At 35.4% G+C, this 16,856-nt stretch overlaps 1 protein-coding gene across 4 annotated transcripts; it reads left to right on the plus strand.

The window, feature by feature from the left end:
* Positions 1–213: 213 nt before the first annotated feature.
* On the plus strand, positions 214–16,666 carry LOC128990328 (probable peroxisomal acyl-coenzyme A oxidase 1). 4 transcript variants are annotated; one of them, XM_054412663.1, is made up of 14 exons: positions 509–564; positions 3,128–3,271; positions 5,290–5,455; positions 5,856–6,024; positions 6,484–6,607; positions 7,758–7,877; positions 8,644–8,768; positions 9,021–9,184; positions 9,726–9,888; positions 10,269–10,459; positions 10,994–11,137; positions 11,664–11,769; positions 13,583–13,735; positions 15,061–16,666. In XM_054412663.1, the coding sequence occupies exons 2-14, from the start codon at positions 3,148–3,150 to the stop codon at positions 15,319–15,321; spliced, it is 2,010 nt and encodes a 669-aa protein (XP_054268638.1). In that variant the 5' UTR covers positions 509–564; positions 3,128–3,147; the 3' UTR covers positions 15,322–16,666. The 4 variants fall into 4 exon arrangements, with proteins under 4 accessions (XP_054268636.1, XP_054268637.1, XP_054268638.1 ...); XM_054412661.1 differs by lacking the exons at positions 509–564; positions 13,583–13,735; positions 15,061–16,666 and adding exons at positions 214–322; positions 13,076–13,459; XM_054412662.1 differs by lacking the exons at positions 13,583–13,735; positions 15,061–16,666 and adding an exon at positions 13,076–13,459 and having other exon boundaries at positions 459–564; positions 3,133–3,271.
* Positions 16,667–16,856: the final 190 nt, after the last annotated feature.

The following is a 16,856-nucleotide window of genomic DNA, read 5'->3' on the forward strand; positions in this document are numbered from 1 at the left end:
AGGCCGCGGCCAGTAGTTGCCGTGTATGGGACCCACCAGGTTAAGCTAGGATTTCGTTGATTGTACTCGATGGAATTGTGATTCTAAAAAAAACGATAAATCTGATTGGATTGTCAAATTGTACATTTTACAGCTGCTGTGTTGTGAGAGAGAACAGATCTCGTTCTGTTCTGTTCTGTCTCTGTCTGTTCTGTTCTGTTCTCTTCCCGTTCTCACGTCACGTCACGTCTCTTCTCTTCTCTTCTAAAGTTTCTGTTCTGATTCTGTCTGTCTGAGTTGAGTTCTTCTATTTGCTGTAGCTGTTTCTGTCTGTTACTGGAAGGTAATAACTTTTTCACTCACGAATATTCTGTATGATTAATTTTACACTTAATTACTATTTAAAGTTACATATTTACTTGTTTGTTGAAAGAATTTTCTTTTGTTATACCACACCACTATTAAGTTTTCGATACAATCTCTGTTTACTTCAGTGTTATTCCATCCAGAGGTTATATTTATATTATTGAGTATGTACGTCATTAAAAGTTTCTAGTCATTAAAAGAAAAGCAGCTAGGCCTACGGTAAGTTTATGTTTAAGTTTACTGAACTTAAGAATTTCTTAATCGATTATTTTTATGAGCTAATTAATTGATCTTTTTGGATATTCATTTACCTAAATTGCAAATAACCACAACTTTCAAAAACTAATTCTGACGTTTATGTAACTTAATTGCCTAGTTAGCTAGCTATAGGTACTTAGTCATCAATGGTATGAAGTAGGCCTAATAATCAAGGTATTTTGTTGTTAATTTCCGCTAGTTTATCCAACTGTTTAGTAACTTATTGCTACAATTTGTTTTATTCCTTCATCATGTTCAGTGTTTTTAACTATTGTTGTCTCTTGCCCACTCATGTTGCTGTTGTTTTGTTATTTTATCCTTAAGTACTTACTTATGCCTTTATTTATTCATCCAAAGGTAAATACACTAAATTTACATAATACCATGACAGGTTGTTTGACAAAAACGAGAGCAAGTACCTACGAAAAATAAGAGCAACAAAGTTGTATCAAATAATCCAAATTCAAATGTAGATGTTTGTTTATATGCCGACGATACCTCGCTTTGTGTTTCAGCTAGGGACGTCGCTTATCTAGAAACAATAGAGTTTGATAGCTCCAATTAATAGAGCTTTGCAATGGTTCCAAAGCAACAAGCTTCTTCTAAACTGCAATAAAAAAATGCAGTGCAGTTATTTAGAGGCAGTTTGGGGCTGTGGGAGCGTGGACGAACAAAGTTTGTCTTTCGTCTTCAGAAAAATGCTCTAAGAGCAAGGCTGCTCATATTACCAGATAACCTACTAACTTTACTAGATTACTGAATGGAGGGTGTATTAGGTATTAGAATATCCCGTTGTACTTCTTTCAAGCCTCTCTTCAAGGAAAACAATATTCTTACTAAATTCCTTGTTGATGGCCCCTGGATTACTTCAATTTATTTTTTGTTGATGTGAAGATAAGATTGTTGAAGCTTCGAGCTTGCAACTGCGTCAAACACATTAATAATTAGGCCTATATAACATGCTTTAAAACGTATGTAAGCATAGGCCTAATTTATTTACAAACATTTAGATATTGTTTTTATTATGTTTCTATTTTACATTCTGTTTTTATGTTTGTGTTGTGCGTGTCTTAATTATATGTTTGACATAGTTGCAAGCTTTAAAGATGTTGTCCTCAGAATGAAATATGTAGGCCTAACCCGTTTCAACTGAATTTGACAGAGATAATGTAAATCCAGTTTTTGTCCTAACAGAACAGTTCAGGAGTCAGAAACATGAACTCCTATTCAGATTAAACTTATAAGCCAAATTGTTTGTCTAAATGTAAATCTATATATTAATTTGAAACTGTTTTTCTTTGTCACAGCTATTTCGAGAGAACGGCTGGGCGTAGAAACTCGGTAGAGGTGTCTAAAGAAAGGTCTTGGTCTGTAGATGAGCCATCAAAAGAGAAACATGGTGAATTCCCTTGGGGCTCTGCCCCCGTGGCCTTTAAATTCCCATCCCATGTTATTCTTATGGAGGGAAACGGGGTTTTTGTCACAGCTAATTTGAGAGAACGACTGGGCGTAGAAACTTGGTAGGGGTCTCTAAAGAAAGGTCTTGGTCTGTAGATGAGCCATCAAAAGAGAAACATGGTGAATTCCCTTGGGGCTCTGCCCCAGAAGCCTTTAAAGTTGCCTCTTCAGATTTGTTTACATTACGACCATATGCATAATTCTGCACTACCTTTTAATGCAACAGCTGTTAATATTTAAATTGTGATCTATTGAATTTGTCAAAATGAAGTACAGTATTTGCAATGGTTTTATCTGATTTTAAAATTGATTTTATTCTGCATTGTGTCATGTTTTGCAATATAATGTCCTATTACCAAATCTGTGGAAAATCCTAATATCACAGTAACTTTTAAAATTATTTCTTATGGAGTTAACTTATATCTATTGTATGGGTTGGTTTCTGCCTTTTTACCACTTCTTGGAGATTGTACGTAGGTGATATTCTTTGGCATATTGCATCTGTAGACGAAACTTGGGTTGGTGTAATTATTACAATGGAAAAGAGCGAGAAATCCTGGACAATTTGATATAGGCTAAAAATAAAACTGAATTAACACTGTGCTACATTTCTTGAGCAATCATTGAAATAACCGATTTGCAAACAATGGAAACATAGAAATAGTCATAGAACACAACCAAGTAGAAGAAATAGAAATAATGTTTTTTTTCACACTAAAACGCTCAAAAAACAAGATCAGCTTTTTGAAAAAAAGATAAGATATTTACAAAAGATTTTGATTGTCTAACTTTGTGTAGATCGTGAGTATTTCCATAATCTTTGAGTCGCCTGTAATGCTTCGCAATTGCTCGAATTCGAGCAACAGGTACACTAGTTTTTTATTATTCTGATAGGTACCTAGAAGTCATTTAAACGTGTGCAGTCCCTCACAACAAACAAAAGATCTAATCAACTAAAATTTTATTTTTAAATTTGTTTAGTACCTACTGTATAGGCTAAATGTATTTTTGTAAAGTCTGGCGAAGTTATATTGTTAAATAATTAATTAAGTTTAATGTTCAATAGTATAGCCTATCCTGAATAAAATGCCGTCATCAAAAGTGAACGAAGACATCCAGCGAGAAAGAGAAAATTGCAGTTTTGATGTCAGTGAGCTGACAAATTTTTTAGATGGAGGTCCCGAGAAAACTAAGGAAAGAAAGGAAATGGGTGAGTTTGTGTTAAAAAATAAGTAATCTAACCTGTAGCAATGCACTAAAACCGAGCAGATGCAATCAAACTTTTGTTTAAGCTAAACTTCAAGTGTAATTTTAACCACAGGATTTTGTCATTTGAACCCCCTTGTATTACTTGATAGGCCTACTTACTTACTTGATACTTGAATCCTGCATCTTTGACAGATCTAGTCTGATAGATTGCGTCATAGAAATCAGAAATCAGAAATATTTATTTGTCATTGGACATTACAAAAATGCATTGACAATTGTCATGTGTATATAGCATGGCTACAGTCAGGCTAGACATTACAACTAACATGTCCAATATGTTAATTTTTTTTGGTGTCAGCTCTGTGGATTACCAACAATATGGAGTGTGATTTAACAATAAATACATTTTGTAAATAAATATGAAAATTTAACAAAGAATAAATTATATGAACCAACAACAAAATACAGATATTAAGATAAAAATTAACAATTGCAACAAATTTTGATGGACATTCAAAATATAATTTATAATATAATAAAATAAAACTATATACAATATTTACAAAGCCATAAAAATAGGCTACTATAAAAAAACTATATATTGTACTATATACAATATACAGTGTGATCAACTCAAGGAGGCCACCATTGGGATATCGGAAACGGTTAGAATTAGAGAAAACTTTAAATGGATGACATTCCTTTATTTTTTGTAGCAGTTAAAAATATTATTTTAGATTTTTGAAATTCAGCCGCCATTTTCCAAAATGGCGGCCAACTTTGAAATTTCTTATGGAACACCCTGTATTTGATCATGTTTTCGGATAGAACAGGCAATTTAAAAACTTTTTTATTCTTGACATTTTTTCGATAAACCCACTCGTTTAGGAGTTACAGCCTATGGAAAAATGACTTCCGGTGTACATTTACACCATGTAGCTCCAAAACAAGCAGGTTTATAGCGAAAATGCGAAGATTAAATAAGTCAAATGAGTCTTAAAATTGCATCCACATTCCAAAAAGACCATAAAATCCGTTAAAAATATGAATTCTGTTGTTTTAAAAAATGGCGGCCATTTTCCAAAATGGCGGCAAACTTGAAAAGTGGAAAACTGTGTATTTTATGGTCTTTTTGGAATGTGGATGCAATTTTAAGACTCATTTGACTTATTTAATCTTCGCATTTTCGCTATAAACCTGCTTGTTTTGGAGCTACATGGTGTAAATGTACACCGGAAGTCATTTTTCCATAGGCTGTAACTCCTAAACGAGTGGGTTTATCGAAAAAATGTCAAGAATAAAAAAGTTTTTAAATTGCCTGTTCTATCCGAAAACATGATCAAATACAGGGTGTTTCATAAGAAATTTCAAAGTTGGCCGCCATTTTGGAAAATGGCGGCTGAATTTCAAAAATCTAAAATCATATTTTTAACTGCTACAAAAAATAAAGGAATGTCCCCCATTTAAAGTTTTCTCTAATTCTAACCGTTTCCGATATCCCAATGGTGGCCTCCTTGAGTTGATCACCCTGTATAGTACTAGTATATAGTAAAACTACGCAAGAGTACTATAGTACTAAGTAATCAATAGTCAATTTTTTTACTATAGTATATAGTATTTTTTTATTGTTGTATATATATTGTACTATATATTGTATTGTATTGTGAGAGAGGTGGACTCAGAGTTCTAGCATTTCAACCGAAGCTTATGTGCACCTAAAACCCCTTCAATTATGTCACATTCATCAATTTAAAAAAATAATTTAATAATCATTTAACACTTTGAGTCCCAGGGATTTAGGATCAATGATTTATTTAAGCCTTATAGTAGACATCCAAAATAGGGAATAAGCTATTACCGTAGGTCTCATGGTAAGACCTCAGAGAAAAAATTTAGAGGTAGGAAAGGCGTTGCAAAAACTCAAATAGGCCACCTCAAAGGTATTCAATAGGCCTACTTAACAAGATAAGACATTGTTGATACTATTTTTTCTATTATAACATGTATTATTGGTTTTAGAGGACTTTTTCCTTAATGACCCAGAGCTGAAGGATAAAGTTCCTTCCGAATACTTAAGCCACAAGGAAAAGTACCAGGAAGCGGTTCGTAAATCTTGCATCTTATTCCGGAAAATCGATGAATGGCAAAACATAAGTAACAAAGGTGGAGGCGTCGGTATGTATGAGTAAGTATGAGCATTTAGAATCTGTACTATCATATTTAAAATCTGTAACATGAAATTGGTAAAAAATGTGTTTTCTACAACAGATTCAGATACAAACCAAATCTTTAAGTTTTTTCGCTCAATGTGCACTATATAAGGGAGCACAATTTTATAAAGTTATTATAGTTACTCACTCTTCGCAATTCAGATGTATTGCACTACGTCCATTACAGAGACCCCATTGTCGAATGCGTACACGACAATGAAGTAAACTCTGAAAAAACAGCTGTAACGCATCTGGATTGCTAAGACAGTAACTAATACATCTGTTTACTTACAAACAATCTGACACACTTTAAAATCAGCATATTTTTAGTCTTCCTGTTTAATCTTTTGTTCAACTTAATCGTATTTTTAACAGGTCGGTGTTGGGCGGTGCTTTAGGCAGTGCCATTGTCAAGGAAGGTATCCCATTCTCCCTTCACTACGTCATGTTCGTGCCCACGCTGATGGGACAGGCCACCATGGAACAACAGGCTTACTGGATCGGCAGAGCCTGGAACTGTGAGATCATGGGAACGTATGCACAGGTGAAATAAAATTAGTATTAACTGATTGCGTAGTAAACGGGTGGAATTTGATTATTAAATATTTTTTTTATAAAATAAAAATATACATTTTTTGTCTTATTTAAGCCAGTGGCATCTTTAATTTTTTTTATTTTGGAGCAGTCAACTCGATTTTAGATAGGATCATAATTTTAGCCCTATGACAAATAGTATCTGGCTGAATAATCATGCTTCAAAGGAATGAACCAGATTTCGAAGCATTCACTTTTACTTTACTTCTTCATATTAGTAAGATGAATTTTGTGTTTTATGGCGTTTTTGTGGTGTAGTAGTACAATCTCAACAGTACCTAATTATAATACTGAAGGATATATTAAAATGGATAACGTTGACTCGTTTAGTGGTTACAGTTTTTCAATCAGTTAAATTATGTTCACACAATATGACGAGCTGAAATGCAATATGACAAAACGATTCCAGACTGAATTGGGGCACGGAACATTTATTCGAGGATTGGAGACAACGGCTCACTACGATCCAAAGACAGAAGAATTTGTCCTCAATAGCCCAACACTCACATCGTATAAGTGGTGGCCTGGAGGGTGTAAGTATATAACAAATTTCTTTTGAAATTATTACACTAAATAATTGGTAATAATTTTTAAACTCAAAGACATAGAACAATGATTGTTTACTATGAATCCGCAATATCGGTGTTTGTAATTTCATATCATCAGTGGTTAGGGCGCGGGACTCCGGTTCCTGGGATCCCGGGTTAAAATCCCGCCAAATCACCATGTATTCTATCTAAGTGATAATGCAGTAACGCCTAGGTCTAGCCTGAAGGAATTTGAAAACAATTCCGGGCTCTTGCCTAGCGTCCTAGGAAAAAAAAAGTTCATATCATACTTTACACAACATCTTTGAAAACAGAAAATTTTACAGTAAAATTACACCTCTGATGATTTATTACCTCTTGGCGATGAAACATTCTGTTTTGATTTAACATTTAATAGAACAGCATTGACTTTGGGTACTGAAGTTGTATCAATATTTTAAGGTAACAGTTACAGTAGACTCCCTCTTATCCGGACACCTTTTAACTGGACATCGGTTTAACCAGACTATACTAAGCGGAAATGACATCTCTTTAACTGGACAATTTTTATCAGCACATTAGTTTAACCGGACTAGATCGTCAGGAAGTGGGCAGTACTGAAACTACTGTTCTCGTGGGAAAGATTTGAGACCAGTGATCACGTGTCTAAATACAATGCTCTCATAAATTTAAGTCGAATATCACAGTAAACAGTCTGTTTTAATAAGTTTTTGGGGACGTCGGTTTAATCGGAAAACCCGTTATCCGGACTGGCCTCGGTCCCGAGGAGTCCGGATAAGAGGGAGTCTACTGTAATAGCTTGAGGCACTTAAAGAAACCTATAAAAAAAACTACAAACATTTTTTTCTTATGCCTAAGGCACTCGCCAAGGCTCGTACTTTAAATTTTCTACTCGTGTCTTAAAGACTATACGTGATCGTTGCGTAAAGTACTATTTCATGTTCAGTCTATCTCATACGTAAACCTTTTGTTCAGCAACTACGTCTGGAGCTTGAAACAGATTTCTTAGTTTCCTTATTATGCTTCATTATCCATTTTCATTCGTCAGCTCAAAAGTCTTCCTGAATACTTTACATATTTTCAAATGTTTTAAATTTTTTCACATTTTTTAACATTGAACATTTTTATCATACAGTGGGACACACAGCCAACTACGCCATTGTCATGGCTCAACTGCACTCGGCTAATGTTTGTCACGGCATTCACGCCTTCATTGTACAGCTCAGAGACGAGGAGACACATGAGCCCCTACCAGGTAAAAATATACTGTCTTTTCATTTGTGTCTAACAAATAGTAGCTAGTAACTAACTTTTTCACAGGATATTTGCTACTGTAGATAAATGAATTGTTATAAGTAGTATAAGAGTATCACAGACTAAACTAAACTAGCTGTTGATAGAAGATGATGATGTCCAAACTCCAAACGACTACTGGTTTTTAAAATGATTTTGCCGCGATCCTGCATGCAGACGATGACGTTTCCGTTCTCATCTTCTCTACTCATTCTCTCAAACATTCTTAAACTATTCCTCTTCTCAGCTCTTCATTCCTCATTCTGTCTTGTTTTACCTTTTATCCCTCTTATAAACTTCATCTCCCAGCATGTAGCAGTAGCCTATGGCTAGCACTAGGAACTAGTGGTTAATTGTTGTACATACATTGTTTTTTTTTTGTTTGTGTAAAAGTTTGAGTAAGAAATGTTACAGTGATTGCACAATAGCTTACTAATGATGAAATATTTAAATTATCACATTAACAGCCATTTTCACAGTTTTTGGCTTTTTATGGGTTTTTTAATGTTAGATTAACCAAGGTTACAGTTATCCGTGGTCTCCCTCCCCCGGCTATTACCCCGGGTAATCGAGGTTCTACTGTACATGGAAAAATATTTGATTACTAGTTTTTTGGAGTTATAGTCTGCAATCACTGTCTTTAAGAGTTTTAAGGTGGCCATAGATCAAAAGTTTGTAAAAATTTCTACCTGGTACTAAACTTTTTAATTTGTGCTAATTTTTCACAGGTATCAAAATAGGTGAGATTGGTGCTAAACTAGGAATGAACTCAATAAACAATGGCTATCTTGGATTTGAAAATTTCAGAATACCTCGAGAACACATGCTTATGAAGAATTCAAAAATCATGCCAGTGAGTATATTATTATAAAAAACTTAACTAAAAAATACACTTTAAGAACTTAACTAAGACTGATTAGGGGTGGTTGGGAAAAAATAGTGGTACCGTAATACATTGTGAGCAATTTTTGAACCAAACTAAATTATAAGCTGGTGGGAAATCATCATGGCTGCCAAACTGATACACAGAAAACGGCTAGTTAGCTATCCAAGACTGTTGTGATTAGCCAAGATAAACTTTACATTTTCCCATTTTTGTTTGTAGGATGGAACGTACATAAAGGCGCCCAGTAACAAGTTGACGTACGGTACAATGATCTTTGTGAGGGTCGCTCTTGTAAAGGGGGTGGCCAGTAGTTACCTAGCCAAGGCTGTTACCATAGCAACAAGGTACAGCGCGGTGAGACGCCAGTCTGAGATGAAGCCTGGGTGAGTTACCAGCTGTTTAGAACAAATTAATGAATAACCGTTACTGTAGCTCTGCAGAACAACCAATAGTATGTGTGTTAGCATCCATTTGTTGTGATTTTGATTTAGAAAAAAAACATACATACCCTTTTCTGTTCTAGGTTGTTCTCGACTATCCTCCACATTTTCTTTTCCTCCAACATCGGCTATCCCACTCGTCTTCCATCCTTCAAAACCTCATCTGCCTAGATCTTCCTGTCGGCCAAATTCCCTTTATCGTCATCAACTACATTTTTGTTGGAACTCTTGCTCACAAGCCCTTGTCAATGTAATTTATCTACCATGCATTCTGTCTCATTCTCTTTCGTTTACCTTCCATACTTTTTTCTATAAGTAAATTAAGTTTTTAACATACTGTGGAGCAAGCTGGTTTATTGGTAGAGCTTGGGGCTCAGGTCCCCAGTTCAAATCCCATCAATCATCAATGACTTCAGTCATGTGATAATGCAGGGACCGGGTTAGAGTTTAGGGCTCTTAAACGTGAAGTTGGTACATGTTGCAGTGAGAGAGAGCCCCAGATACTGGACTACAGAACACAGCAGTACAAGCTGTTCCCTGCCCTAGCCACCAGTCTGGCCATGCTGTTCTCTGCTAACTGGCTGTGGGACATGTACAACAATGTCACTGGCGAGTTGGAACAGGGGGACATGGAACGGTTGCCTGAGGTTAGTTATGCACCTGAATAAGACTTTATAATTCGTGTTTTTACTACCCTAGTGCAAAACGTAGAATTTTAAGGCATAATGTGGACAGGATATTTGAAAATTTGACAATATCTTTTTTCAGCAATCACTCATTGCGTTCTCAGGAGATAATGATCTGAATGAGAGACGTAAGAACGATATCTTCTGTACCGAAATTAAAAAGTTATTTTGGTTCTAATGGCAATGCTATTGTGGCAAAAACATTAGAAAAACTTACTTTTATGAAAAAATATATTAATTCGTTTTTTACAAGTTGAGGTGAAAGCCTGAGGTATATTAGAATGACAACCATTGAGCTAAATTTATTAAACATATTTACCCGAATTTATATCGTTGCCCAGCTGCATGCCATCGCATGCTGCCTGAAGGCGGTGTGCACGAGTGACGCGGCACAGGCTATAGAGGTGTGTCGGCGTGCGTGCGGTGGTCACGGCTACATGACGTGCAGCAACTTCCCCGCCAGCTACGGTCACACGACGGCCGCCGAGACTTACGAGGGGGAGAACACTGTGCTGCTACTACAGACTGCCAGGTGTGTAAGAGTAAATTTTCAGTTTTCACACCCTTAGCATTTTTGATTCAAGGGACCGGTCAAAACCATGGTCTTGTTGTATTAACCTTTTTTTCATAAGCATTGAAAAAAAACATAATTTTTGTATTTGAATAAATAAATTAGGGGATGTTTATAGCCCGATGGCAATATGTTGGGGCTATCAGCCGCCTGGTGGCACAAGTGTGGTGCGTGGTTTGGAGCTATCAAACCTGAGATGAGATAACAAACATGATAACAATCCAAATTATTGATAAAAGGAGTTGCTACAATTATGTTTAACTACCACAGAATATTCTTAAGCATTAAATTACCAAACTGAATTGATTACTTGACCAACCGCTAGCTATTTCGCACCTAGTAGCTTATACCAAACGAAATGGCATTCAAAGGGAATTGATAGCATTACCACCTTCTGCCAGTCTATATATTTTGCGCTTATGAGTTTACCAACTAAAATGGCAATGAAGGCTGGGTCCTCTTGTATGAGAAGAATCTTTAATCTATGTGTCCTAGGTACCTGATCAAGGCGTGGCACCAAGTAGGAAGTGGAGAAATGATGCCTCCGACAGTGAAATACCTGCTGAAGAAACCAACGTCGAAACGGTGGGAAAACAAGATGGCGTGCTTCATCAAGGCGTACCAACAAGTCGCTGCTGGGTGGGTTTTCATTGTTTAAATGAGCTTGGTTGATCTGATTGTGCCCTGAAAGGTGCTAACTAACAGTTATTGACTGTAGGTGGTTGTTATACCATGTTTGTTTCAACTTGTTGAAGTCTGTTCACAGTGCTTATGTTAAGTTGTGTTAGCTTGAACAAATAGGCCTACTTCAACTTATATTTTTTAACAAAAATGTGTGCCGGGAAAGTATTGTTTCTGTGTTATAGTGATACTGGCTTAAATACCCATTGATAAGTGGGTCTTAATATGTTAATGAACTAGTCAAGTGAAAATGTTTTGTTCTTCACTCATCTGTCATTCTATTCACCTTAATATGTGCAACCATTTGTGCGTTTATTAATCAATTATCTTATACTGTATTGGTTTTTAATTTATGTATAAGTATAATATTACAAAGTCGTAATTTAAAAAAAAATGTAATTCATTAAGTAACTATTAAAGTTTATCAGGGTAATTAGCTTTATGTAGGTACAGTAAATAATATAACTAATCTGTAATCTGTTAGTAATGTGGCTCGATGTGCTTCTACAATCGAGAGAAAGATCAGAACTGGAACTTCCACAGAAGATGCTTGGAATGAAACGTCAGTCCAGCTAGTGCAGTGTGCTGAGGTTCGTATAACTGCTTGCTATTTAGAGTTCAGAACCTTTTTACTTTTTTGGAACAAAACCAATCTGAAAATTAAATTCATGCTGAAACCCACTCAACTTCTTCTGGAACAGTCTTAATGTTATCCTTGCCAAAAATATGATGTGACAAAGTACTCTGAGGAATATTGTATTTTATAAAATTGCTGAAGAAATTCTGTACTATATAATTTGCAGCTTTATATCTTTTAAAACTTAAATTGTATACCCTCAACCTTTGTTCATACACAATACATTAAGGCAGAAAGTAGTAACTATCTTCAAAAACTTAAGGATTTTTATTTTTTTTTGGGAGGCTTACTTGTGTAAGGCTTACCTGAATGGGAAAGAGTCCAAACTTAGACAAGGGACACAAAACTTAATCGCAGAGGATACGCGTCCGGTAACCGGACGTGGATTAGGTGTCTGGCAGTTACTGTCATAACCTAACCTAACCAACCAAACTTGCTGATAATGAAAAAAATCAAATGAAGGTTCAATTCTCTTCATAACATAAAATTATAAATGGCAAAAATTCTAACAAAAGATGTACAGTTAAGAAGAAATTACATTCAAAGCAAAATCTGGGACAAAAAGTTAAAGAAACTGATGGGTTTCGAACCAGGGACCTCTTGGTTATCAGCCGAGCACTCTATCCACTACACCACGAACAACGCTGGCCGAATACCGTATCGTTGTGGTAATGGCGTTTCGGGACCCCACAACCCGGTGACGTCACTACCGGACGCGTATCCTCTGTGAAACTTAATACCTTGCACAAAACATTAGAATATTTTCAATGTATCCCACAACGTTTTCCCCTAACAAACATATGACTTAAAGAGAGAGTTTTCTTCAGTCCTCTTAAAAAAAAACTCACTCGCTAACTCATAATTTTCTTAATTGAAAGTGCTGCCGGTCAGTGTCTTACGTTTTGTGTAGTGTAAAGTTTTGTGTTTCTTGTGCCTGTTGGAAACTGTAAATACCTAGGCTCTTGTGCCGTATGTTACACCTATATCTTCTAGAACTGTTAGTGAATACAACTGTTAAAAATTTAGTTAACATTTTTCTACAGGATTACGAGTAGCCTTGTTAATTGTGTAATGGTGATTGTTGTTGTAGGCCCACTTTAGAGCATTCATTGTGCAGACATTCGTAGACACTCTAAACACAGCCAAGGCTACCATGTCACCTGAGCTACACGAGGTGTTGACTCAACTTTGTGACCTCTACACTGTCTACAGGATTACGAGTAGCCTTGTTAATTGTGTAATGGTGATTGTTGTTGTAGGCTCACTGTAGAGCATTCATTGTGCAGACATTCGTAGACACTCTAAACACAGCCAAGGCCACCATGTCACCTGAGCTACACGAGGTGTTGACTCAACTTTGTGACCTCTACACTGTCTACAGGATTACGAGTAGCCTTGTTAATTGTGTAATGGTGATTGTTGTTGTAGGCTCACTGTAGAGCATTCATTGTGCAGACATTCGTAGACACTCTAAACACAGCCAAGGCCACCATGTCACCTGAGCTACACGAGGTGTTGACTCAACTTTGTGACCTCTACACTGTCTACAGGATTACGAGTAGCCTTGTTAATTGTGTAATGGTGATTGTTGTTGTAGGCTCACTGTAGAGCATTCATTGTGCAGACATTCGTAGACACTCTAAACACAGCCAAGGCCACAATGTCACCTGAGCTACACGAGGTGTTGACTCAACTTTGTGACCTCTACACTGTCTACAGGATTACGAGTAGCCTTGTTAATTGTGTAATGGTGATTGTTGTTGTAGGCTCACTGTAGAGCATTCATTGTGCAGACATTCGTAGACACTCTAAACACAGCCAAGGCCACCATGTCACCTGAGCTACACGAGGTGTTGACTCAACTTTGTGACCTCTACACTGTCTACTGGATGTTGAGGAATCTTGGTGACTTTTTAATGGTAAACATTAGACAAAATTAACCTTAATGCATTTCCTAGTATTAAATTAAAGTAGTGCAAACAGCTTGAAAACAACTGCAAACAGCTGAGCTTGAAAGCTTGAGTAATCAAGTCGTTCAATTCATGTGATATGGGAAAAATTTCTGTAAAACATGTAATGACCATAATAAATAGCAATCGATAATTTTTTATGGCTCCTGATTGTGAAATATGTTTGTCATGTTGACATAATCTGAGGAGATTGTCACAAAAGAAATTGCAACTAGTAGTTTTGTTGGGAGACGACCTTGCTCAATGTGCTTGACAGTGTTGCCTTATCTTATGTGTTGCCACAATCTCGGGAAAGGATCACAGTGTTGCCGTGTTTGCAGAAGACAAAAATAACCAAACTATGAGATCTGCTAATAGGTATTCTGGGATCACACGAGTTGCTCACAGGTGTTCTGTGATCCTATGAGATACCCACAGGCATTCAGGGATCATAGAGGTGTTCGGTGATTGCATGAAATGCTTACAGGTGTTATGTGACCACAATAAATTATCACGGTGCCACAGCGCCATCAGTGAGATAATTACATGAATGTTTGTTTGCCAAATGAATATATTTCTATAAAAAATCTTTGATGAAAATTCCCTTTTTTTATATTTTATTACTCATTTTGATTTCCAGTCAAGTTTTTAACATTGGTATATTTATTTCAATTCTAGACGATAAGTGAACCGTACTAATCACCGAAAATGCTGTCTATTCAAAATAAATTGTTAACAATAATATTCAACTTAAATCTCGATCTAAAATCTCAGTCTCATACACCTCTAAGGAAAAACACATTTATCAATCGTCAATTTTTTATATCAGCTGGTAATGGTGTAGACACTTAGCAGATTAGAGTGCAATATTTTTAATTGGCTCCGTGAACCTACTGGGTTAGGTATTTCTGTGGTTCTAAGCAAGTCCCCAGGTAGCCTTATGTAAATAAACAATATACTGTAATAAATATTAAGTGATGTTATCCTTGATTGGAACTTAATCAGGATAAAGAAGTAGGGACTGGTCTTCTCTGGCATTTTACATTTTATTTTTTAGTAAAACTTTACCTCCCAAATTAGTTTAATTCAACTTAAGTGAGTGGACTATTATATTCATAGAGAAGACCTTTCTTGGTAATTTGTATATCCATTTAACCCTTAAAAAAATTTTTCCAAACAGTTTTCACCGAATCAGTAGAGATGTTTGAAAGGACTATTATTTTTTAATGTAGCCCTATACAACAAAAACTGAATATTTTAACATTGATTTTTACATCAAACTCCCTCGTTGACAGTTCTCAGCCCTAAAGCCGGCCAATGTCCAAGGGCTTCAGGCGATGCAAGACTCTCTGCTACAAGCCATCCGTCCCAACGCTGTCAGTATCGTCGACGGCTTCGACATCAACGATGCAATCATCGCATCTCCCCTGGGCGCCTACGACGGCAATGTTTACCAACGACTGTTTGACGAGGCCAACAAAAGCCCTCTGAACGAACAGCCGGTAGACGAGTCGTTCCACAAGTATTTGAAACCATTCTTAAAATCGAATCTGTAGTGGCAACAGAAGTTTGCCAAAGTTTCATGTCGATAACAAGTTTGGTTGGTGATGAATGGCCTTTTTAACATTAATAGACAACTTGTCCTGCTCAAAGTCATTCCTATCTTTTTGCAGTGACAAAGTTTTTTTTGTGATTGATCGTTACGTTTTAGATTTAACCAGAATATATCCCTCCAAGTGCATTATGCAGAGTTGTAAATTGTTGTTTAATGTGTAATTAATATCAGGGTTTTGCTTTATGATATCTACAACACCATCAAACAATATGAAAAGAAAACCTTGGGAGTCACACTATAAGTCCTAACATTCCCATGTGAAGAATTTTAAAGAATACATAAATACCAATTCATATATACCATGTTTAAAAAAAAATATATTCACAGAACTAAAGTTAAGGGCATTGAAGTTCTAAAACCTAATATGGCTTTGGTGAATAAATCGCTAGAAATATTGTTTGTGTACTTAAAAAGAGTTTAGAATTATGATTAAATAATAATATATATTTTTATAACTTGGCTGTTGTTTAGTAGGGAATTTAGGTTAGGTTATTTTACTCCTATGTATTATTTCCTTTTTAACAGAATACTATGTTTTATAACTTCAGTAATAATACTTTATTGATATTACTGATATATTAGTACCTTAAAGTGCATTTATATATGTTAAATTTTATTTTATTTTATTTTTGTTATTTTCATACTCTTATTTTCTATACCATTGTTGTTGTTTAGTTAGTTAGACAATTTAATTCTATCTAGTTTACCCATAAAAAGTAGTTTACATGATTGCCAATTATAAATTATTAATCATCGAGATGGGGACGATTGATAGGAGACAATAAAATACATGTTACTATAGGCGTGATGGTTGTTTTATGGTTAACAGGATAAAACTTCAGTATTAAACCAAATATGACTCAGTACAGTATATTTGAATTTGTATTAATAACATAAAACATAACATACCAATGTGTATACCACTTTTTTTACTGTAATGAAAAAGCATTCCATTGTTATTATCTTCTAATTTAAATATAATCATTTGCAATGCTTTTAAGTTTAAGTTAATAAAACTATCCTGCACCTTATAGACTGAGGTTTTTAATTTGTTTACAACAAATGTGTATTTGCTCTTGCATATATGGTTTAGGATTAGCACAACTTCAACGATAGCACTTTTTATCAAACACTGATATGTCATTGAACATCCAAACAAAATATTTTTGGGTGACTGGTACATCATACTGCATGGCTCAATTAGGATTAGATACTTGTTATATTACCAAATGTTTATTTTTGTTGAATATTGAAAAAGGAATATAAATAAATATAGAACATGGAAATACATTGTCTTATTCCACATTTTGTCATTTTGATGCACTAACTTAAAGTTTTTGAACTACATTGATTAGTAAATTAACTTTGTTCCACCATAGTGTATCATAGTTCCACCCCTTGTCTTATAAAACACAAAAATCAAAGCTATTGTGAAACAAATTTTTGGTGGACACTTTTACAGTCAATATAAGCAAA

The sequence above is a fragment of the Macrosteles quadrilineatus genome, unplaced genomic scaffold (assembly GCF_028750875.1).
Source record: "Macrosteles quadrilineatus isolate MER2022 unplaced genomic scaffold, UCM_ALF_1.0 Scaffold_3__2_contigs__length_128488019, whole genome shotgun sequence".
In the NCBI taxonomy this organism is placed as follows: Eukaryota; Metazoa; Arthropoda; class Insecta; order Hemiptera; family Cicadellidae; genus Macrosteles; species Macrosteles quadrilineatus.